The following is a 25384-nucleotide window of genomic DNA, read 5'->3' on the forward strand; positions in this document are numbered from 1 at the left end:
TGACATGCAGCTCCTCAGACTAGCTAGCGAAATCAGCACAGTTGGCAGTCCAGCCTCTTTCCTGTCTCCTTGTATGTTTTGGGAAGGAACAGCGCCAACTAAGACGATCACGAGAGGGAGAAAGACACATTCGTGATCTTCTCGTGATCGTCTTAGTTGGCGCTGTTCCTTTCCCATTCAAGTATGCACCATCTAGCCCAAACGAATGTTGTCCTGAACCTTTTGTTTCCTGTGTGCGTCCTTTTTTTTTGGCTGTCTTTTTGTCTTAAATATAATGGTCGCCTCAACGAGTAATTTGGATGAAGGGTTATGATTTTGCTATCTGCTGTTGCGTTTCGCCTACGACGCGCGGTATAGCCGGCGCGGATGCAACGGACGCCGAGGCTTCGTTCAAAGCGGCGGACATTTTGGCCCGTTCAGCGCCGCCGATACGCCTCCCCGCCAAGCGCGTCCAGGCATGTTTCAATTCCACGTGTCTTCAAGTGTGCGTGTGTGTGTGTGTGTGCATGTTGGTGCCCACGCTTGTCAAAGCGCGGCAGCCGGGGAGAGGAGCTCCCCAAGTGTGAAGCGAGGAGGTCTGACCGGCGCCGGCCCGGAGGATGCGTCACTACACTCGTCTCAACGTGTCTCTCAGCCTGTCCGTGCCCCGCATCACGTGCGCCTCTGACGAGGCGTTCCTTCTTCCCCTCGACTCCGAGAGTATAAAAGCAGCTGCTCCCGGACGCCGAGAGAGGCTCCGATTAACGTGCTCTCCCGTCTCTCCACTTCGGTCGACCTGACCGGCCGCTCTTTTGCGATGCTAGAATAAACAAGTTGTTCTGTTAGCAGTCGACTCATGCTTTGCCAGGACCTTCGGATGCTTCCAGTTGTGCCCCAGGCCGCCAGGCCAACGCTACCCTTGGGGCTTGCGACCCATATGCAGCAACCGGTGCCAGCGCTGGGATTGCAACACTGCCATAGGGAATCTTCAAAAAATTTGGTGCAGTTAAAGAAGACCCTGTATCCCGTGCTGTATATATAAAACAAGCGTAATCAGGTGTTGTGCCACTCTCGGTGGCAGATGCCAGCCTGCTCCCTCCGTATTTCCCACTCTGTCTATTGTGCAGTATATGCGTGCTTTTATAAAGAATTATCGAATAAAATCCTTTGTGTTTTCTGCGAGCAATGAAATCAAATTAAATGTTTATTCATTTTGCAGCTACAGAGTCGCCAGCCAGAGCGGACGAAGGGCAGAAACTTGCTTGATGCAGCTTGTTGACCTCCCACGGTGGATCACATGACAGTGTCGTCATAATAACCGAGAAGTTGAGCACGCTACGACAGGCTCAAGGATTAATGGGTCGAATCGAACCTTACCGAGCCGGGTCAGTCCCGGAAGTTTCGTCACCACGGGTGAGCCGCTAACCCTAACCGGCGGCGGCAGCCGCTCGCTTCGCCGACGGGGATTCCCGCGACGGCACTTGGCCTAACCATTGTGAACGAAGAGACTACGATCGTTGACCCCCTCCATACAACTTCTGGAGGACACGAAGAAGAACGCATGGACCAGACTACCGAACCGGTGAGCCAAGAAACTCTGTAATTGGCAATCAGTACGAACACAAAAGCAACGCAAGCAAGAAGCCTTGGAGAGGCGACGCGGTAGTGTGAAGCCCCAAGACCCCGCAACTACCACTAAGACATCAACAGCGTGGAGAGTTGCTAGACCTCCACCGCTTCCGAAAATTGACTATAAAATAATCATTCGTCCAAATCAAGTCTGCCATTTAGAAACGTGCTCACTCACATACTTGCACGAGCGATCATCGACGCGTGCCACAACTAGTTCACGGATGACAAACTCATTCTGAGAATCAACCCGGGATCCAACGTAGCCATCCTATCGACCCAGTACGAAGAGGTCGCCGAAAAAGCAAGACACATCCACACCTTAACACTTAGCGGCAGAAATCACGCAGTGCGCGCATACACCGCCCAAGTAGAAGGCACCCTCAGAGGATTGGTACATGGAATACCGTTGCACACAACCACCGAAACCCTCATGGCCCACCTCAGAGTTAGAACACAAGGCGTGGAAATCCTTACAGCCAGGATGATCGGTGCCACTGAAAGTGCAGCGCTGACCTTTATTGGTCCCCATCTACCACGATTTATGTACTACTACGGAGATGAACTCCGTTGCTCTCCATTTAGACCAACGCTCCAAGTCTGCAAAATCTGCATGGAAAAAGGCCACCGTACCGACGTGTGCCCAAACCCAGACAGACTCATCTGTAGATTGCGCGGACTGCTTAATCCAACCGACGGACACAAATGCGAGATAAACTGCGCCTCGTGCGGGGAGGCCCACCCAACCGGTGACCACTCGTGCAAGCAGCGACTCAAACCGGCTTCACCCCGACCCACACCATCATCAGCCCCGATGAAGTCGAAAGCCCCACGACGGTTCGCCTCGGAAGACGAAGAAGAGACCTACAGGGCGGACATTCGCGGCCGGCCGGTCAATACCTAGGAACGTTCCAGCTCCCAATCCCGCTCCCACTCCCGGTCAGCTAGCCGCGAGCATCGGGCACCACCGACACCCAAAAGGAACCCGTCGCCTCCAGCAAGGAAGCAGAAGCCTTCACACGAGGTAAGCTGGGCGGAAGTCGTCTCTCCCAAGCCACGAAACACATCCACACCGATCACACAAAATCCAGAATACCAGAGGGTCATTGAGGAAAATAGACAGCAAAAACAGCGTCTAACCGACTGCGAGCACAAAATCGAAACTTTAATGAAAAGAGTGGTCATGCTTGAATCGGCACACGCTGCGACCTGTGAGCGATCGCCACAATCTCAATTACCACAGCTAAGCACTCTCACCGGACATCCGCCACTACAAACACAACTGCCCCCCTCCCCCCAAACAACACAGCAAAAGCAGCCTCAGGCGCACTCACCGTCTGAGAGCAACCTGGTAACCCAAGACCAATTGCAACAAGCACTGCAACAATCACAACAACAAATAATACAACAAATACAGCAACAATTTCAACAGTTTTTTGCGGAATTCCAAGAATTAAAGAAATACGTTAACGAATCCCTAACCAAGGAACGCAAGCGTAAACGAAAAAGTAGTAAAATACCCTCTCAGACAGATGACGGTAGCATGCTAACTTCCGACACAGACAGCACAATACCCTCGAAGTCCTATCATGGCCAGTAAACCTCAAATGGAAACCGAAAGCATCACGATCTGGTCTTGGAACTGTAGGTACATTAAAAGCAAGCACGCATCCCTCTCGCTATACGTACAGGCGGCGCTAGTACCCCCGGATATTATCTGCCTGGAAGAGGCGGGAGAGCAACCGAAGCCAATTATGGGGTATAAAATACAGTACGACCCCAGCTACCGTAGGGTGGCCACGCTCGTCCGCAAAGATTTGGCAACAACCCTCACAGTGCTCCCCGGTGAGGAAATCCCACATCTCATCACCACGATATGGCCTGTCAAGAAGGGAAGACCTAAACAAGTCGTATGCAACGTATACAGTCCCCCCCGCGACAGAAAGGCTGACTTCGCGTCATTGTTCCGGCACCTACAGCGAATGCTGGAACACCGCGATCGCCTAATTATAACCGGAGATTTCAATGCAAAGCACAACACGTGGGGCTACTCGAAAGCAGACACCAAGGGCACCATGCTCCTAGAAGCCATAGAGCGCCACGAATACACTCTAATTACTCTACCAGGTACGCCTACTCGAATAGGAAACAGCGCCAGCAGGGACACGACCCCTGATCTCACCATCACCAACGATACCGTGGGAACAAGCTGGAGGGTCCTAGACGACTCGCTGGGTAGTGATCACTACATTATCGAAATCACCAGCGCCTCGGCCAAACTACGCCGACCCCTAGGGAAAGCCAAAATTACAAATTGACCTAAGTTTATTGAGAGGCAACAGCTCGATTTGGATACAAGCCCGCCCTTCCCGGAACATCAAGGCCGCTTGACCACGATCAAGGAGTGGGCCCAACGCATCAAAGAACTATATGACGCCAACACTAAAGTGTACCGAACCGATACCGACACGCCGGCAACCGACAACCATCTGATACACTTATGGGAAGCATGCAGAGGCCTCATAAAAAGATGGCGCAAACAGAAGCTAAATCGCAAACTTAGACTTAGGATATCAAACGTCTCAAAACAGGCCAGCAATTATGCCCTGCAGGTTCACAGGGACAATTGGCGCACGTTCTGCGATTCGCTTAAAGGCACGCTAAGCACCAAAAAGACGTGGAACATACTCCGCAGCATCATCGATCCTTCAAATACGAAAACAGAAACAAACACAACCCTAAAAAACTCGTTGGCGAATATCCGGGAACCCAGGATGAACTCTTACAGGAACGACAGCCAACATAAACGGGAATCCGGACCGGGCATCCGAAACCATACCCTCAATATCCGGGACCTCCGAACGAGATACTTGATGCACCCTTCACGTATGCGGAGGTATACGTGGCAGTACAGAGCTTCGCGAAAACACGGCACCGGGTCCCGACGGGATCACCAACGCCATCTTGAGAAACCTAAGTGATGAAACCCTGCGAGCCTTTACAAAGCAGCTGAACGAAGAAATATGGACACCGGGTGGAACATTACTCGAGGAATGGACTACAGCTCGCATAGACCTTATACCCAAACCTGGAAAACCGCGCAGGCTCGATCAATTACGATCGATCTCGCTCACGTCTTGCCTGGGCAAGCTTCTTGAACAAATTGTACTCACTCGAATAGAACAACACATGGAAGAACATGGACTACACCCCAATTGCATGTACGGATTTCGGAAAGGCATGTGACCACAGGATGTCTTCCTCCTGCTCAAGGAAGAGGTCCTCAACCCACAACCGGGAAGCAACAACAACTTACTCCTAGCCCTTGACGTGGAAAAAGCATTTGATAATATAGCACATGAAACCATCCTAGATGGCCTTGCCGCCATAGGATGCGGTGAGCGAGTATACCATTATACCGTGGCTTTTCTCAGCCACCGCAAAGCCCGCATCGGCATAGCAGGCCTACAATCAGACATATATGATCTACCGAAGAAGGGTACTCCGCAAGGATCAATAATATCTCCTTTCCTATTCAACATCGGACTTAGAAAACTTGCTTTACAACGGGAAAACATCCCAAAACTCGGATGTGTCTTCTATGCCGACGATATCACCCTATGGGCAACCAAGGGTTCATACGGCGACAGAGAAAACACATTACTCACAGCTATCGGACACATCGAGTCATACCTAACCACAGCAGGAATGAGGTGTGCCCCACACAAGTCGGAGTGCCTTCAAGTCCGGCCCAAGCAAACAAAGGAACATCGAGCCCCGCCAATACATCTCGAGATTGCCGGGCAACCTATAAAGCGCGTCCCGACCGCACGCTTACTAGGTATGCACGTCCAGGAGAACAACGGCATAGAAATTAAATCACGTTATAAGAAGCACCGCATCACTCATCGCCACAGTAGAGCCCAGCAAAGATGGTTTCACAGAGGACGATATCTTAAGACTGGTACAAGCCCTCATCATCATCCCTGTCACGCACGCACTCCCGTATCAAGTCAAGCGCAAAAGCGACACAGAGCGCATGGACACTCTCATAAGAATGGCGTACAAAACGGCTTTACAGCTACCGTCAAGCACAAGCACAAAGAAATTACTAGCGCTAGGTGTATACAACACCTTTGAGGAGTTAGCAAGTGCCACGCTTATAGCGCAGAGGGAGCGCCTCAACAAGACTCAACAGGGAAGACACCTTCTTCAACGGCTAGGGTACCCGCTGACACCTCAGTACTGCAAAGAAGAAACACAACTCTTGACTAACCACGTTAGAGAGAACAATGTAGTAGACCCTATCCCCAAGAACATGCACCCCACCCACAATCAAGAGGGAAGAGCAGCGCGTGCCCGCATGTTGCACAAACGCTGCTTCAGAGACCCACATACATACTACACGGACGCTAGTCCGTATTCCTCGTCGCCACGTTGCGGGCCCAAATACACACTCGCCGTTGTAAATCAGGGGAACCTGGTAGTCTCTGCCTCCACCACGCCACATGCAGCGCAGCAGCAGAAGCAGCAGTGATCGCTCTCTCACTTCGCGACGCCGAGAGCAAGGGAAGGTCCGCCCGCGTCCTTAAGGACTCACAAGCGGCGTGTCGTTTATACATGAATGGAACGCTCCCTATACAAGCCATTCGAATCCTGGGTCGCTCACTAGAATGGGTCCACGGTATCGTCTGGTGCCCCGGGCGCGAAGGCCTGCGGGGAAACGAAGAGGCGGACTGCGCAGCTCGAGGGCTCACTAGCCGAGCGGCAGACCACACCGTTCTTCAGCCCCCGACAGACCGATGAGCGACCCACGAGTTATTAACGACAGGTCAACAAATACTACAGGACCAACGTCTCGGAAGAGCGCAATACGCTCCCCCACACAAAGCTCTCAATAAACTCCAGGCAAGGGACTGGCGCCGCCTGCAAACTAACACATACCCACACTTGTCTCGTCTACACGCCATCTCCCCAGACAGTTATACGTCCCGGACATGTCCCTGGTGTAGCAACCACACAGCGATACTCGCGCACATAACACACGAATGTACCGACCGTCCGGGCGACGCAATTTCGCCACCAGTCACAACACACACGCTCACTACGTGGTCTTGGGAGGCGAGACTCTCCGAACTGGACCTGGGAAGCCAACTGGCGACCCTCGACCAGGCCCGGCCAGCCGCGATCGCCAGTGGAGCCCTGTCAGAGGGGACCACTCAGGAATAAACCGCGCAACAGTTTCTGCATTAATAAAGTTCCTCCTCCTTCTCCTCCTCCTCCTCCTCCTCCTCCCGGCCCGGATGTTTTGGGCCAGGGCCGGCTACGGGCCAAGTTTGAAATCACCGGTTGATGCTGGGGCGGGTCAACGCATGCCACTTTCGGGCTCGGGCTGGGCCGTGGCCTGAATGAAGGGCCCGTGCAATGCTCTAAGCCACAATTCTCGCTGCCGTGTGAGTAATGAGATAAATTAAAGAATAACATGACGCGGATATTTCAGTCTACATGGTCACCTTAAAGTGAAGAAGCACGGAAGGACACGTTTCCAACGTTTGCGTTCTGCTTTCCAATACGAAATCGTGCCGTATAGTTTGTAACTCGAAGGTAATTTAGTGAACTAGTTTATGTTAATGGTTTGATTTACGTTTTCTTCCAGATGAGGTCCTACTGGTCAGGTAATTTGTCCACATTTACATAGTTCGAGTAAACTTTGTAGGCTTCTTTTGAGTGTTCTACGTTTGCACAAAACACACGAACTCCATGCTAGGACCACTCTTTACACTGCTGCCACTATTTGCTGGTGATAAAACAGTATATTCGCAGGTTTGCACACACGACATTCCCGAAAAAATGTGTAAGCAATATTTTATTTCTCTTCTATACGTACCTTGCCCTCCTGCAAAAAATAAAAAACATAAGAAATATACAATTACTCACGTGAAAAATAAGATTGCTATCTTGTAAAACTGCGCTACCATCTACAGCTTTAAATATACCGGCTTTGGCTGTGGCGTTTTTCTTTTAACTAAATTCTTTATTTTTTAAAGAAATGGCATGGACCATGTAACACGAATCGCCATGGCAGAGGTAGACAACTTCAATACGTGGACATTGCTTGCGCGCCACAAGTTCTAATGCATATGTTAATATAAAGATGGGCAAATTACCTGTATAACTATTCGCTTTAGGGCCCATTTTGTCTATTAGTAAATTGAAGCTGAGCAGTAATAAGGTCACGCATGCTTGTACGAAATCCTAAATATTAAAATAATTGCGTTGGCCTTACTATTGGGAAAGTGCGAACTGGAACGCCTATGCGTTTCGTACCATACTTTAAGGCCAGATTTTCTGTAAATAATGCTAGACAATTTTTTTTTCTAAATAAAACATGACCACTACTGTTCGGTCATATTTTACATTTCGAATATTGCCCTAGAGTGAATTATCAAAAATTAATAAGTAAACCTATTTGTTTAGCTACCTAGTCATTGCGATATGTCGCGCAGGTAACGTACACCTCTTCCATATGTGCATCAGAAAAGGCGAGGCAATGATATCTATCGCAGGTAAATTTGTTTGTCTGTTCAAACTGAAGAAAACAACAGGTCATGTAAGTATTAGCAGCAACACAAGCACGCAGTAAATGCCTGCTTGCTATAAAAGAGTGATATGTAAAAGCAAACCCTAACCAATGTGTTACGTCACGTCTGGCATTTTTGAACGATCATTATATTATTGAGGGAGGTATCTTTGGTTCATTTCTATTCAACATCTACATAAACGACAAAATTCTTACCCATCGAGAAGCAAAATTCACAAACTACGTAGACAATACAAGCATTTTTTGATCAGCAAGCTCATATACAGGCCTAATTAGTACAGCAAACCATATCTTAACTCATCTCCCAAAATGGACCGAGGACAACGCTTTAAAAGTACACTACAAAAAAACAGAAGCAGTCCTCTTTAAAGTAACTTGTATGTCTATTCCATTGACCCAAAAAATATTTTACAACTCAGAGAATATAGACGTTCGTGACAAGGTAAAACTACATAATGTATAATTTACGGACACATTCCAATGGGGCGCTCACGTATACTTGATACTACAGAAACTGAGCCGCATAACAGGTATCCTACATCGAAATCAGTACCTCTTAGAAACGTCAGAAAAGTTTATCATTTATAATGCCTTGTTTGCTTCAAACGTAAAGTATTGCCGTACTTGTATTGCCGTAATAATACTTGTTCTTTCATTTTCATGTGACTATATCGCGCGTTCAAACGCCCAAGCAACACCGTACATGAATGGTTTGATGCAGAAAACAAAAGTACTAGGGCCCATCTACTCAGCGATAGCACGTTTGTGGACAGCCTAAAGTTCAGCTTTATTTTGCGTCGTTAACGGGGATGCCAGGACTGTGGTGAAAATGCGAAATGCGATGCCTTGTCGAGATCCACGCCTGTTTCCCAGTCGTCTTCATCAGCAGCAGCTGCTGCAACAAACCTAGCACAAATAGACGTTTATATTATTACAAATCAGGAGGCGATATATTAGAAAAGGTGAAGGAAGTGCACTAAAAAGTATACGCCACGTGAATGAATCGGAGCAATGAAAATTTTCTGCCATAAGATGGAGTCGAGCGAAAAAAGCAATCAACCATAGTATGTGGATACATAAAACAACAAAATAAGAAAACGGAGCAAACACATTGTCGCGTTGCAGTGAGGGTGAAAATTTATTGAAAAATACTGCCAAAAGCAAAAGGTAAAAAGCCATCTCTTTGCTGCGTGAATTTGTGTCTGACAATAACAATACTAAAAACACTGCGATAGCGGCAAGCACAGTCGTGTGTGTATTCCGGCTTACATTCCAGAACAATTGCTCGTGCTCCTTTACGTCCTAAAATGCACAACAACCTTCGCGTATGTCGCACGCTATGAATAGACAAGACTCTTTCGCTATAGAATCCGCAACAACATTCAATAATTTTGGGGCAGAGTAGGCGAGTCTTGCGCCAAACAATATTTTGATAACAGCGAAATTTGGTTTAAAAAAGGGTCACCAGTAAACACTAAAATAAAGTGCGCATGACACTAAGCATTTTTGAATAAAGAAGAGCAAATAGCACATTCCTTATCGTGCAAAGGACCTAAAAGACTCTTTTGGAAACGTGGCCCAAACATAGGCGAACAAAGGGGTGACTTTGAGAGACATCCGTAAAGTTATGCCACCGACCAAATTCAGGGATTCAAGGCGTACGTCGTTTGCGTACATACAGCCCCGACTTGTTGCACCGACTGCTGCGTAGCGGCATCTCGCAGCTGCGACAACTTTTTAGACCGCAACTCTTAGGCGCCTGTTCCTGCAGCGAGCGTCAGCGTCGTCGGCAGCGTACTGAGCGAACGAGCGCAGCGAAAGATGAAAAAATTATGCAGATCCCACACACTGTGGGAATCGATGTAAGCGAAGATTTCCGTGCTGGATGCTTTGATCGACGATAATTATCGGTGATGCTGACGGCTAAAGCTTAATTTCTTCAACGCTTAGCCTAACACGAGAGTGGTGAGTTGATGTTACACGTAACCTTCCGGGAACCACTGCTGTTTGCGCAGTACACAGAGCACACAGGGAGAGGTGTTTGCTTGAGGCGCTGTTGCACCATATTTCATAACCTCTGAGAAGGTTGAGCACAGTCACTGCCTCATATGGCATGTCCCACCGTGGCAGAAGTATTAAACATCAATTGGATTATGGGGCTGTACGTGCCAAAACCACAATCGGATTACGAGGCACGCAGTAATGATGGACTCCGGATTAATTTTGACACCGTGATCTTCTTCAACGTTTCCCAAAATCTAAGTACACGTGTGTTTTCTATTTCGTCCCCGTTTAAATGCGGCTGTCGCGGGTAGCATCAATTCCGCGATCTCTAGCAATGATATAACCGCAAAGCTACCGCGGCGGCCACAGAAGTGTTGATTTGACCGGCGACCGCTTCCATAGTGTCGCCTGAACCCTTCAATGCGCTTTAATTAATGCGGCTCTGCTTCCGCACGCCCTGCCTGGTTTGTCCGCTTGACATATTTGCATGGTGGTTACTTTTGAGAAAAAGCAGCAACGTACTTGATCTTCAACCTAACTTAAGCTTATCCAGTTTCCTTCCAGTAAACTTTAGCTCATACAGTTCCCCCGTAGCCGCTGTCGTATAGTGGTAGGGTTTTCATGCCTTCTCTCGCCACCTTCCCCCCCCCCTCTATTGTATGGTAACTCCCGCTTCTCGTCCCTCCTCTCTAGAGTTCTATCTACGTCCCCTATGGACTCGCATGTTATTAGAAAGGGAAGCGCTGCAGTTTCTGGAACGCTTCTGAGGGGAATCATCGATAAATATAGCTGTCAAGGTCCTAATGTGGCGACGCCCAGGGAACTCCAGAGGGCATAGTGAACATTCGATGGGGTGAGGTGAAAACGAGTTTCTCGGGTCGCCTTTCTTCTCTGACTCGCTCCTGTCATCTATACACACGCTCTGAACCACCCACGAAGCGGTGTGCCGGACAGCAGCAAGCACAGCAGTAGCAGCAGCAGTGGGAAAGTTGAAGGAAGAGGCAAAGAAGGCTTCGCTTTAAAAGTGAAGAGCGGCGACATCGACGAGGTGCGAAGATGAAAGCGAACAGGAGGAACAGGAGAACGAGAAAGCGGAAGAGGGTATTGCGGCGATGTAGTAGTGCGGTGATGATGCCACGAGATGGCGCCAGAGTAGCGCGCATCGCCTGGGAGGTCTGTCGGCGGCGGCGGCTGCTGTAAATCAGGCCCATGCGGCACCCACGCGCTGGCTCTCGCGATCTCCAAATTAGCAAGGCAGTGGCACCAAACTTTGCTTCGTTTGCAACGTGCTGCACGAGACTGATTGTCCACGCCAGCCAAAACATTGCGAAATGACAACACGTATAGAGTTGCACTCAAATTGCGCATTACAGAGCATCGTAATCGTCGGTGAATTTTTGCAGGTGCACTTGAAAGCGCGTCGACGGTACAGAGCTCTCTTCTGCCGTTGTAGAGTTCCCAGCATGCATACGCAAAAGAACTATCTCAACATCGTAATAGTGCACTTGCCCTGCCAGCGCCATGTTGCCAGCAGTTCTCACGATTTGTCAGCTCTGCTATAGACTCCAAAGCAATCCTGAGGGATACGCCGACGGTATGCCGGATGTGCCGGATATTTGTGAATTTCGTCTGCGAATTTATATGGAGAGGAGCGACGCGAAAGCAGTATTTCTTCCACCCCGTTCTCACTGTGAAGTTTTGCTGTTGCAATATTTCCACCTAATTGGGTAATTGGCAAATGTTACCGGGCCGAGAATAAAGCCAATCAGCAAGAAAACCCGGTTATCGATATGGACAGAGTTAGTACGAACAAGTGTAGCGCTCGCAACTAAAATTAAAAGGGAGAGAAAAATACCATGTACAGCGCAAGACGCTTACAGAATCGCAAAAGAATGAACACGCGTGTGCTATAGCGAACGTACAAACGAGAAGCACATGCATACGTTTCACTCAAGAAGGCAAAGACCTTTATCGTGCAAATGCATGGACGTCTGATCATTGAACATGCAGCCCCTCGTCCTCATATGATATGCCTAAAATATTTTCTGGGTTTGTTTATCGGCTAGTTGCCGGTGCGTAGTTTTGTAATATCCCTGTTTTTCTTTGCCTACCTAACCTACTTAGCTGTGTTTTTAGAGCTTGTTCGTCTAGCTTCTGCCTATATATCGGTAACCGCTGGGCTTGTATTTGGCATGTGAAAACCTTCATCCCCTCCTCGCTGCCTCTTTACCGGTTTGGCGAAAACAGGCAAGGGCTGGAACCCGCGATAGCATTCGAGAAAATTCCGACACAGAAAGTCGCGTCTTACGCTCAACGATAACCCTTAACATTTGTTAGCCGGTGAAATACCGTCACGTGAAAGGATAAATGAGTACGCGCGACAACACTATAGATAGGCTTAGCGCTCCGGGCGACCCGCCCCCGCAACGGCCTCTGCCGAGGATACGCATGTACACGTACTGGAGGCAATACCTGAGCGCACATGTATCCTCAAGGGAGCAACGGTGGGTATAGCGCATCACATTTTGAAGCACGGTGAAGCGCTCGAATCAGCTAGAGAAGCCGCTGTCGTTTTGGCTTCTTGCGTAAATCTTTACGTCCACTTGAATGCTTCAGACGCGAAAGAGTATAGAATTATTTGATATAGGGTCATAGCCACTTATATACAGGGGATTTTTTATCCCCTCTCTCAAGATGCAATAGGTCGCCGGTAAACACAAGACAAATCTTTTGTAACGGCAGCACACGAGTGAACAAGCTATAGAAATACAATGCCCGAAAGAAGAAGAAAACAATCACCTCCTTCATGAGTAGCAGACTCTGTAAAGAAGAGGAAGCAAGAATAATTACCATGAGATATAAGTGTAGGCAATCATGACTTCTTACTGTGGGCGCTTTTAATCGAGTGTCACTATACAGAGACCCATCGGCGAGTTTTCATTTCACCACCCAAGAAGTGTAATCGAAAAATCGTATGCTTATGAAAATGGTATGCACACAAAGATGACACGCACACACTGACACAACGAATACATCAGAATATGCAGACTAGTCAACGTACAATTATGTTTAGGAGAATGTGCTACTTTTATGTTTACTTAAAACTTCAACCTTAAATGCGCGGACGACGCTTAAACGCTGCACATGCGCAACCAATGGCAAAGTATATTCCAAATATGCCGCATATTGACCAACAAGACAAAAAATTCTGTGGTTCACCAATATTCAATTTTACGTCTGACGTTTATATAAAATTAATTACAAATGTATCGCTATCTGTATATGTTGACAATGCGTGCTTGAAAAACAATTACTTCATACGTAATAAAAAAGCTAAAACGAAATGCCAGTGAATACAGTCCGCCGCCGCCCAAGGCCCAGCGAACGTCACAGTAAAGATTTTCACCCTGCGAAGTCGTCGAAAACGTTACGAACGCTCGGCTGAACTCTTGGATAATAGGCAGTTGAATAGCGTTCGCAACCAAACGTAAACGCATTACGTACGTAAACAAATAGAATTGTCATCACTGCGCATACTCCGGACGTTATTGAGCTTCTGAGATTTACGTGCGCTACGATAGCGAACGTTAATTGGCGATTTTAACGTTCGTAATGTGGACGCACGCTAAGAAATACAGTTGTCCAACATGGCGGCACCCATGGCTCCTGCTTCAGTGCAATGTGGCAAATAGACATGTTCAGGAATTCTCGACATTCGCGTACGCAACTTCACGGCACTGCACAAGCGTAATTGAATGAGCAATTTTTTTTAGACTAAATTTCAAAATATCAGTCGAGGATTAAAACGTTTCAGCTGACTACAACGAGAGGGTAGTCCCTTCTAACAACATATGTATTTATGGCACTTATAGTAGGAACATTAGTGGTGCGTTCAATAGTGTTTTGGCCAGGGATGGGTGGTGAAGTCACACGCAGGAGCCATTCGTTTTGCAACCTCCCAGCAGAAGACACGTTGACCCGAAGAAGCGCCAAATTCAAACCGCAACGCGATGAATTCCAGCTGGTGTTCGAATGGTAATAGTAGAGCGAGTGTTATGCAGTCTGTTTGCAGAGGCAGCCGGGATGGAGAGGCAGTGATTATGCATGTGCATGTCTTCAGCGTGCATGTGACGGTTGCGTGCCCGTGTGGGCGTGTGTATGTGTGCGCGTGCGAGTGCCTCCGTATTTGCGTTTGCATGCGCGCGAGTGCGTGTGAGCGTGTGTGAGCATTCGCGGCGTGGGTGCATGCGTACATTTGCCTGCGCATGCACGCGCGTGTTAGTGCATGTGTGCGCGCGCTTGCGGGCTTGCGGCGCATGCGCGGGAGCGTTTGAAGCAAACCTGTGTGTTCGTGTTTGTGCGTGCATGGGTGGGAGTGCGAGGGAGAGAGTGAATGTGTGTGTGCGTGTGCGTGCGCGCGCGTGTGTGTGTGTGTGTGTGTGTGCGTGCGGGCGTGTGTGTGCGTGTGCGTGCGTGTGCGTGTGCGTGTGCGTGTGTGTGCGTGTGCGTGTGCGTGTGCGTGTGCGTGTGTGTGTGTGTGTGTGTGTGTGTGTGTGTGTGTGTGTGTTTAGATTACGCCCACTCTCGGAGACAATCTTATATATACAGTTTATTTAAACACATATATTAAATCTATGAGACAACAACGGCACTGCACATTACGGATTATCTCTTTCTGAAGGCGAGGCCCATGAAAAAAAAAGCGCCTTAGGCGCCAAGATCATGGCCTCAGATTTCATTACGATGGCGCAGTCACCATCGGCACTGCCTAGCAGTTCACCTTCGTTATCGTCCTTCCCTCAGCGGCAGTGAATTATCTTTATGCAACGAGGAAGGAAAAAGTAAGGAGAGAGCACTACGTCACGCTGCCAGAATAGGCAAGCGGACCCTCCGTGGAACTGATACGTAGGCTCAGTGGCGGCCCAACACGTGGCCTCTTCCGTCGAGATCACGGAGCAAGAATCAAGATTTGCTAAGACGTTTGGTTCCCAGTAGCATGTCAGTAGTTTTTATTCAGTGCGCGCTTGCTCCGCTGCCCTGCCGTGGCTCTGTCTGCAGAGTGGGAGCACTAAAACCAAACGCGCACTTCGACGTGCGATCGCGTGTTGGGCCCACAGGATTGCCTTGAATCTCGTTGCGCAATGCTCCCTCCTCTTTTTCTTTCCTCCATGTCTTGATGCCAGCGACGCGCTAAATCCGCATCATCATTGCGTCGTGCATCCCTTATACGCCGAAGCAAGCTTTCGGCGGCACACGTTTGCTGCTATATTTGCATTAAAGCTTTGAACTGCTTGCTTCGAAACAACGCGAATAAAAATTGAAAGTGGACTGGCCGCGAGGAACATGCTCAAGCAGCGATATCATTGATGACATCATCACAAAATGCTGGGCGCGGTCAGGATGGCCTTACAGACGTAAGGCCATCCGTAAGTTTTGCTTTCAATTAGCTTATTTCCAAAATATTTATTCGCGGGACTGTTACAAAAGCATGTTTAATAAATGTTTCTTGGCTCAGCTAGATAATCTCGACCACTGGCTCCAAACTACTCATTTGCTTTAGCTGTCTCAGATAAATTAGTGAAAGCTTAATTACCTTAGCTTCGTCTATTACGCAAACTGCTCAACTTACTTCCTATTTAGAGGTTACGAATTTAAACACTCGCCTAACAAAATGATGTCACCAAGAGTTATATGGGTTTAATACATTTATCAAGTGCAGTTACAAACAACCGGCATGTGGATGATGCCATAGGTTTGTTATATAGCAAGTGTGAAAGCTTGGACATGTTATCTTAGCGGAAATGAAGTTCATGAGCTTAAACGCACGTGCCCAACCATACACTTCTGCCTATACAATTGATTCTCCTACATTATACAAGAAGCAACTCAGCGTAATGGTGCATCACACAAGGTGCGCAAGAAAATTGTATTTCTGAGCGTTGCTGGCAGCAAGCTCGGCTTCCTGGCACCAGGCACGACTTCCTGGCGTCATATGGAAGAAAGAAAAAGCTGCCTGGGGGAAAGCATTACATACATTTTTCAATACATTGCCGCAGATGCAGCAGCGCGGACATGTGCGCTAGAACGAAAAGTACTGAAGCATTTTGATGAGTGCTTTGCGGCACACATTTTGACAGTCAAATGTTAAGACCTAAAAAAAGAAAATACAGGGATATTGGGGCGATGCTGACATACGTACAGCCGCGTTAATTATGGGCTGCGACGTGACACCCACGATGAAAGCAGTCCCAAAACCGCATGACCACATTGGCAAACAGAATATTAGTATATTATTTTCCATTATACCGAACAGTGTTCACTTCTTCAATTTTCAGTATGTCGGTGCCACAGTCTTGGGGGCCCCTTCGACCATGTTTCAGCTAATATTTATGGCGACTGTACTACATTTTACTTTCAATCGTTGCCCAAGTGATGTTTCTTAAAGTACTGTCACAAAGTTATTGTCTGGCGCTAAACGCGCATGCATGTAATGTCATTTCCAATTGATGTCGCACATTTTATTGCGGAAGAGTAGGGGTGTGCGAATAGAGATTTTCAAGACCGAATCGAATACGAATCGAATGTGCCAGAAGCGAATCGAATATCGAACACCTTTCGAATAGTTTTCGAATAATGAATAGCCGTTTCAATTATTATAAAACGAGGCTCACATTCCAGTATTCCTAAATTTAGCAAGTTTTGGAATTAGTACGTTATGAAGCCTTGTTTATTAAGAGTAGAAATAGATCTTTACGAGCAAACCAGTAGTTTATTCGGATGAACATGCCTCTTCAGAGAGTGCGAATGATCTCTATACAGCCGGTAAAGTATGGTTAACTAACTAGCGTAGCCTCCACTATACAAGCTACTGTTCCCCGCTGCCTTTAGCTCTTTTGGACGTTCATGCCGGCGTCAGCGGATTGCTCGTCGCCAGCCGATTATCCTGTACTCTCACTTTGCTTCGTGGGGAGTGCGTTGTCCGCGCCCAGTGTGTCGACCCTGCTGCCATCATTGACATACCAACTGGTCCCATCGCCACTCATGAGGTCGCCGGAGTGACCTGTAACCCCGCGCAGGAGCCGACTTCGCCCAATGTTTTACATAGCTCCATCGCCGACACGTTGACTGTTTTTCAACGCGCCCAGATTCTGCGCCTTCTCGACAAGTTCCATTCGTCTTTCGACTGCCAGCATTTTCTCTTGGGCCGCACGTCAGCTGTTTGTCATCGCATCGACACGGGTACCAGTGCGCCACTGAGACGAAGACCATATCGCGTATCCGTGACAGAGCGCCATGTTATCAATGACAAAGTAGCTGACATGCTCAAGCGCGGCGTCATTCAGCCTTCGGACAGCCCATGGGCATCTCCCGTTGTTCTTGTTAAGAAGAAGGATGGATCGATACGATTCTGTGTCGATTACCGTCGTCGTTTACCGTCGTTGATTACCGCTACCCTCTTCCCAGAATTGACGACGCCCTTGACTGCCTCCAAGGCGCGGAGTTCTTGTCTTCTATCGACTTACGCAGCGGCTATTGGCAAGTCCCCATGGCACCCGAAGACCAACCTAAAACGGCCTTTGTAACACCAGATGGCCTATATGAATTTCGTGTCATGCCTTTCGGGCTTTGCAACACCCCCGCAACATTTGAGGGTATGATGGACCATCTTTTGCGTGGTCTCAAGTGGAAAACGTGCCTGTGCTACTTAGATGATGTGGTTATTTTTTCGACCGATTTTCCCACCCACCTCTGAGGCTGGAGGAAGTGTTGCAGTGTCTAACTGCCGCCGGCCTTCAGTTCAACCTGAAGAAATGCCACTTCGGCGCAAGTCAGCTCACCGTCGTTGGCCCGGTAGTATCTAAACACGGTATTCTTCCTGACTCCGCCAAGCTCCGTGCAGTTGCTGAGTTTCCCAAACCTTCCTCCGTAAGAGAACTTCGCAGCTTCCTTGGCCTATGATCTTTCGCCGCTTCATTCGGAATTTTGCGTCCATCACCGCTCCCTTGGATCAGCTTCTACGGAGCGACATGAATGACGAATGACTACGCCTGGTCGTCCGCTTGTGACGATACCTTCCAAGAGTTGCGTCGTCTACTGACCTCGCCACCTATACTGTGTCACTTCGACCCGACAGCTCCGACCGAAGTACACACCGACGTCAGTGGTGTTGGCCTCGGCGCTCTGCTCGCGCAGCGCAAATCTGGATTCGACGAGTACGTCGTTGCATACGCAAGCCGCACTCTCACCAAAGCCGAGAAGAATTATTCCGTTACGGAGAAGGAAGGTTTGGCCATAATCTGGGTGCTTGGTGAATTTCGACCCTACCTCTATGGCCGCCCCTTCGACGTGATTACAGACCACCATGCACTTTGTTGGCTGTCCACGTTGAAGGACCCCTCAGGTCGATTAGCTCGTTGGGCTTTGCGGTTGCAAGATTTCAACGTGCGCGTTGTCTACAGGTCTGGCCGCCGCCACACCAATGCCGACGCGCTTTCCCGTCCGCCCGTGTCAAACGAAAGCGATGCCTGCCTCTCTGCCGTTGACCAAGTACTTTCGTTCCCAGCAGGCTGCGACATGGCTTCGGAGCAACGCAAGGATGCCTCGATTAGTACTCTTATCCGCTTCCTTTCAAACCCGTCGACTGTTCCTTCACCTTCTGGAGCTTTGCGCCGTCAGACATCTCACTTCGAAATTCGGGATGGACTTCTTTATCGCCGGAATTACGTCTCTGACTTTGGCAAGTGGTTGCTGGTCACACCTCGACATCTTCGTGGTGAAATATGTTCTGCCTTCCACACTGACCTGCAGTGTGCACATGCGGGTGTCTTCAAGACGTGCACCCGGCTTCGCTCCAGGTTTTATAGGCGTGGCATGTACACCTTTGTGTGCCAGTACATTCGGTCGTGCCCTCAGTGCCAACGCCGCAAGGTTCCTGCTCAGCGTGTCTCTGGTCCACTCCAACCAATCGCGTGTCCTGCCAGGCCCCTCGATCGCATTGGAATTGACCTGTATGGACCCCTTCCGAGCACGGCTTCCGGGGACCACTGGATCGTCGTCGCCATCGACCATTCGACGCGATACGCAGAAACAGCCGCTCTGCCTGCTGCCACCGCTCGTGATATAGCATCGTTCCTCCTGAAAAACTTTATTCTCCGTCACTGTGCACCTCGCGAACTTTTAAGTGATAGAGGATGTGTCTTCCTTTCCGAAGTCGTAAACGCGCTCCTTGCTGAATGTCGCATCGTTCATCGCACCACCACCGCCTACCATCCTCAAACTAACGGTCTGACGGAAAGATTTAACCACACCCTTGGCGACATGCTCTCCAAATACGTCGCCTCTGATCACACTGATTGGGACCTCATTTCGCCATTCATCACGTTCGCCTACAACACTGCACCACAGGCGACTATAAACTTCTCTCCATTCTTCCTCTTGTATGACCGCGAACCTTCGACTACCCTCCACACCATTCTTCCGTACAAACGCGACTCATCCGAATGTAGGACCCTCTCTGAAGCTGCCCGCGGCGCAGAGGAATCCGGTCAGCTCTCCCGTTTCTTTACAGCCGTCGACCAATGGAAACAAAAATCTAGACTTGACGATGATCACCCGCATTGTCACTTTCTTCCGGACTCCGTTGTGTGGCTTTGGGTCCCCGCTGTTCCTGCTGGACTCTCATCCAAGCTTGTCTCCAAATATCAAGGACCCCACCGTGTTGTAGCGCAGACATCGCCTGTGAACTATATTGTCGAGCCTGTCACGCCACCTACGGACCAACGCTGTCGTGGTCATGAAACCGTCCACGTACAACGCCTGAAGCCGTATTACGACCCAATGGTTGTATGTTCACCGTGATTCGCCAGGATGGCTCCTTTTCCTGTGGGGGGCGATTGTAGTGAAGAGGAGTGCCCGGCGCCTCAGCCACATCGCCAGTCGCCCGGGAGGCGCGAGCTCGAGATTGCCTGAGCTGCTCTGGTTGAGACACGCTGCCTGCTGCTCTTTTGTGCTGTATTCATATTAGACATGTTTTATTCTATATTATACCAACGGGAGTAAATATTTGTCATACTTTTGCTTCAGTTTCATGTTTACTTACGCGCAGATCACGTTTAGAAATATTTGAAGAGTTTTAGAAAAATATGGACATTTACGAATAGTGAATCTCTGGATCAAGGCATCGGTTCTTCAGACTTCAATGCTCGTACATTGAAGCGCAATCGCTGGCGCTCGCCTATAAGCGAGAATGTAACAACGCGCAGCCGCTTTCCCAAGCGCTTTCGCGTTGTATCTCATGCTCAGTGCGATAGTACGCCAGTATTCGCTTCACGCACACAATCTGATTGGATAACGCTCTTTCGCTATTCAATCGGTGACAATATCGTTACGAAGAGGAAGCCCGACGCACAAACGTATGTGCAACTATTTACGTAGGAAAAAGGTAATGGTAATCGTGCAAACTGGTACAAATCATACATCTCCAGGATACAGTCCACCACTTGTTCTTCGTCTCCCTCTTGTGCGCAAAGTCCTGTCCAAATGCACCTTAACATAACCCACGGGGGCTGGAGCACCGTCCCGGCGCTTGCTGGAATGATAGCGAACTAGACGAGCAGTATGGCTCTAAGCGGGACACGTGGATGACGTCAGTTCGTAGCTGTGATGATAATGGCGTGCCTTCAACAAGGCGATATTGTATTTTGTCACTTAATCATCGTAACACCCGGTACGGTCCGGTACAGCGTGACAGCAGCTTCTCGGACAGGCCGACGCGCCGAATTGGAGTCGACAGAAATACAAAATTTCTGGCAGAGAAGTTTAGGTTCCGGTGGCGACTGTCGTAGCGAGTCTTTTGCGACGCCTGAGCCGCTTTAAGTCGATCATAGGCAATGTGGTGAGCCATACGAGCCCGACCAAAGGCGTATTCCGTGGTGTGTTCCAACGCCGAAGGTAGCAGGTGCCAAAGGTAGAGTGGGTTGACGACCAAACAAGAGGTAGAAAGGCGAAAAACCAGTGGTATCCTGACGTGACGAATTGTATGCAAATGTCGCGTAGGACAAAGTGCTGTTCTAATCCCGATGGTCTGCTGAAACATATACAGATAGACAACATCTCTGTAAGGGTGCGATTTAGTCGTTCAGTCAGTCCGTTCATTTGTAGGTGATAAGCGGTTGCGAGCTTTTGTTCAGTGGAGCAGGAACGAAGTTTGTCTTCGACAAATTGGGACAGGAAGTAGCGGCCACGATCTGTCAGCAGCTGCCTTGGTGCGCCGTGGTCAAGAATCGCGTCCTGAAGTAAAAAAACTGCTACATACGTAGCGCGGCTGGTGGGCAGGGCATTAGGGTCTTACGGTGCATGTTACGGTGCATTTGGACAGGAGAGTGTGCGCAGGTTGGTACAAAGGCCACAGCTCCAGTAGACAGTCTACCGCTTCCTCTTCGTCTCCCTCATGCGCACACGGTCCTGTCCATATGTACCGTAACAATATTCTGAAAATTTCAAATATGTGCAGGCGCGTCTTAAGCAAAGCGATAGCTATGTAACTGCGGCTCGACCCTAAAGCCAGATTCACCGATTAAATACAGACAAAAAAGTACAATCGGGGCCTTAAATATTAGCTAAAACGTGGTGCGCCCAAACTTCGAAAGCTAAACACTTTGCGATTACTGTTATTTATTAAGCCAGAGGGGGTCTGTTTCGCCTGCTGGGCTGAGGTACGCGTCAGAAGGAGACAGGAGCCTGCAGCCAAGCAGCACTTCAGCAGCAGACTAAATGGACATGTTCACCTAATGGACGGGGAAGTGCTCTAGACTGTATGTCACTGTAGCCACGCAGTCTAAAGCACTTCGCTGTCGCCACCTATACCCATCGATAGCCTACTGTCAATGGCTTCAACTTCAAAGTTCGCCGCGCTCAGAGCGCTTCTGGACAGCTAGCACTATCCAGTGCCTAGAAGTGAAAAAAATTTTTAGTTTCGCTTTCGTGATTCTTTTTTTGACAGCGGGAAGGGGGCTCTTTAAAACGCCTCTTAGCCACGCGTGACGAGTGCTCGTAGCTTCCGATATGGCGTCGATGTTGCGAGCAGCTGCCCTTCGCAAGCGGCAAATTTCCACGGATCGAGATGAGCCCAAGTCAGAATCTTGTGATGACGGTAGCAGCGTCGACTCAGAAGATTATTTTGATTCATCTCGCTTTAGGGCGGATGGCAAAAGTGCGACGAATTTCCCCGGAACATCAACAGGCATCCGCTGGTAAGTTCCGTTTTCTACTGCAAACCCTTTTATCGCGGCCACGCTCAGTTCTAAAGATTTCCGGTGCGTTCTAAATGTCACAGTTCTCATCGGCAGGGTGTCAACATCCTTTGGGCAGGACCACTTGCCGGCGGCGGCGCGAAGAGTACAGTTTTGCGCGAGAAGCCTGCGGGGAGTCCACCTCGGGATTGCGCTCCGCAGTGCCACGCGGCGATACTGCGGCGGTTTGTGGGGAGGCACGATAGCCACTAGGGCCAACATTTTCACTCGTGTGTGAAACATTTTTAAATATAAAAAAATTATGTTTGCAGAAATGCTGTGCGGTTAAAGGCTTTTATTAGTCACCGGCATTTGGGACCGACCGTTAAAGTAGAGCACAGGCTCTCGGAACGAGCGGCGTCTCCCGAGAGCAGCGCTGGAGAGCTTGACACACTAGAAAGCACTGTAGAGGACAGCCCACTATAACGTTCCACTTCTCCTGTACAATTGCCCCAGGGAACGAAAGGGGAGCCACACGACGACCTAACAGCTTGCCGCTATGAGTGGGTCATAGTATGTCTTGAGGCGGTCCACGTTGACAATGTCTCGTCCACAACGGCGCATGTCCGGACACTGTTCCGTGGGTTCGATCACGTAATTAACAGGAGATCCGCGCTCGTCGTCGCGGTATGGCTCTTCATACTTGTTCAGTAGTATTGAAGAGAGCCCAGAGGCCCTATAACGTAAAACTATTCCAAACTGGTTTTATTCCAATGTCCTCACGTCAAATTTGCGTAACCACAGACGCAAGTACCGGGCGGTCACCCGCAGGGTTGTCTGAAAAGACCAATCAAACGCACTCCTCCTTCATAGGAGGTCACTTTTGTTTGCTTGAAAAACGAATAACATAACCTATGCTGAGCGGCTTGTCTTATCTAATTGGCTGACAAGAGGCGAGGAGCACGCTCAAGTGGAGAGGGATTTGATGGGGCCGAACCACTGCACTGAAAATTGATAACCGCCCGAAGAGGGTGGTGCCGGAGTCTTTGACTCGTCCGTTTTCCCTTACTTAGCTTACGGTGGCTGGTCGAAAATCGCGGCGGCATGCAACGGAAGCTTAAGAATGACGCTAACACGGATCCGCAGCTAAGAATAGTTGGCATAACGAGATCGTAAACGTGCCGAAAGTGCTCGAAAACGTTACGCCGCCACGCAAAAAGTTTTATTATACGCAAATAAACCCATGCTCTCCGGCAGGTGCGAGTAGCCAGTGCCTGAGCGATCGGCGGCAGCCATCTTTTATTCCTTTCGGAACAGGGCAGCCTGTGGCTATCCAGAAGAAAACTCAGTTTTGTTCGGCATATTATTGCTTCTTTAACGCATACACGTCACTTTGACGCGGTGAGGTTTTGCGGTTTTGTGACGTCGCGTGACAGGCAGGTGGAGTGGGTGCAGCCCGGAAACTTCTGACCTATACCCGAGGGCTAATGGAAAAAAGGCGTCAAATCAGAAATAACTCTTTTGCTTTTGTTCGGTCAAATCATGCATAATCAGTGTGCACATGTCATATCAGATGGGGAGCTATCGCGGTTTTCGTGACGCCCTTTGACAGCCAGGCGAAGCGGGGGTGGTCCAAAAAAGTTTTTAATCAATCGCGCACGGCTGATTGCAGAATTGCAGTAGAAAAGCTTGGAATAGTTTCACGTTATGGCGCCCCAGGTGCAGCGGGAGGAATGGAAGGCCACACAAGCGCTCCAGGAAGGAAGGTGCGCTCAGAAATGGTGTCACCGCGTCTGGCGCTCTTGGTCAGATCGTGGCACGCTGCAGCACGTCTTGCCGTGGCAGAAATTGGCGCACATTCAGATGCATCCGCCCGCTATGGTAGAATTGTGTCGATGGTATGCGACGGCTGCCTTCCGTACAGTAAGAAAACGGGCAAAAAGCCGATGGTGCTCTGAGTAGCGGTGTCGTACGCATAGGTTACGAAGGGCAGAATGACATCCCAATTTGTGCGGTCGGAGTTGACGTACATTGCAAGCATGTTATCGAACGCATGGATGAAGCGTTCGGTAAGGACACTGGTTTGAGGGTGGGACGCTGTAGTTGGGCGATGAACAACGTGACACTCTTTAAGAATGGCTTGAACTACTTCGGATAGGAAGACACGTCCACAATCACTGAGCAGCTCTTCAGGTGGTCCATGATGGAGGATAAATAGATCAGACAGAAAGGAGACAACATCGTGCGCTGCGGCTGCCGGGAGGGCGACAGTTTTGGCGTATCGCGTGAGGTGGTCAACCGCCACAATGATCCAGCGGTTTGCAGCCGACGTCAGGGAAAGGGTACCACACAAATCGATTCCGACGCGCCCAAACGGCCGGGTAGGGCAAGGTAAAGGTAATGGCTGGCGAGAGGCGGAGTGGAGATTTCCGGCGCTGGCAATCGGGACAAGAGCGAACGAACTTCTGAACGCTGCTATGCATCCCTCGCCAGTAGTGCCGCTGTATAAGGCGCTGACACGTTTTGAAAACTCCCGAGTGTACACACTGTGGATCGGCGGGGAAAGCCGCGGATATGTCGGAACGGAGACTGCGAGGTACTACTAATAACCACTGGCGCCCGTCGGGGTTATAATTGCGTCGATGAAGCAGGTTGTCGTGAACGGTGACATGGTGAGCATGACGACGCAACGCGCGAGTGGTTGGTTGTGCTGATGTACCAGAAAGCAAGTATATAAGGGAAGCAATCCAATGGTACTTGCGTTGCTCAGAAGAGATGGTGGTAAGGTAGAGTGAAGAAACGGTATATTAGGATAGTGAGCAGCAGGCATTTTTGCCAGGTAAGGGAGAACGCGATAGAGCATCGGCATCAGAATGCTGGTGTTCGCTGCGGTACAGAACGTGGATGTCGTAGTCCTACAGGCGAAGTGCCCATCGGGCAA

General features: G+C 49.3%; 1 protein-coding gene across 1 annotated transcript in view; it reads right to left on the reverse strand.

Moving 5' to 3' along the window:
• Positions 1–8989: 8989 nt before the first annotated feature.
• The window catches only part of LOC129382417 (uncharacterized), a 47219-nt gene continuing 30824 nt past the window's right edge, over positions 8990–25384 (reverse strand). The window contains exons 8-9 of the mRNA XM_055066300.2: positions 13013–13033; positions 8990–9115 (exon numbers count right to left, since the gene is read on the reverse strand). Coding sequence (XP_054922275.1) covers positions 9092–9115; positions 13013–13033 — 45 coding nt within the window. The 3' untranslated portion in view covers positions 8990–9091. The remainder of the gene's footprint in view (positions 9116–13012; positions 13034–25384) is intronic.

The sequence above is a fragment of the Dermacentor andersoni genome, chromosome 6 (assembly GCF_023375885.2).
Source record: "Dermacentor andersoni chromosome 6, qqDerAnde1_hic_scaffold, whole genome shotgun sequence".
Taxonomy (NCBI): Eukaryota; Metazoa; Arthropoda; class Arachnida; order Ixodida; family Ixodidae; genus Dermacentor; species Dermacentor andersoni.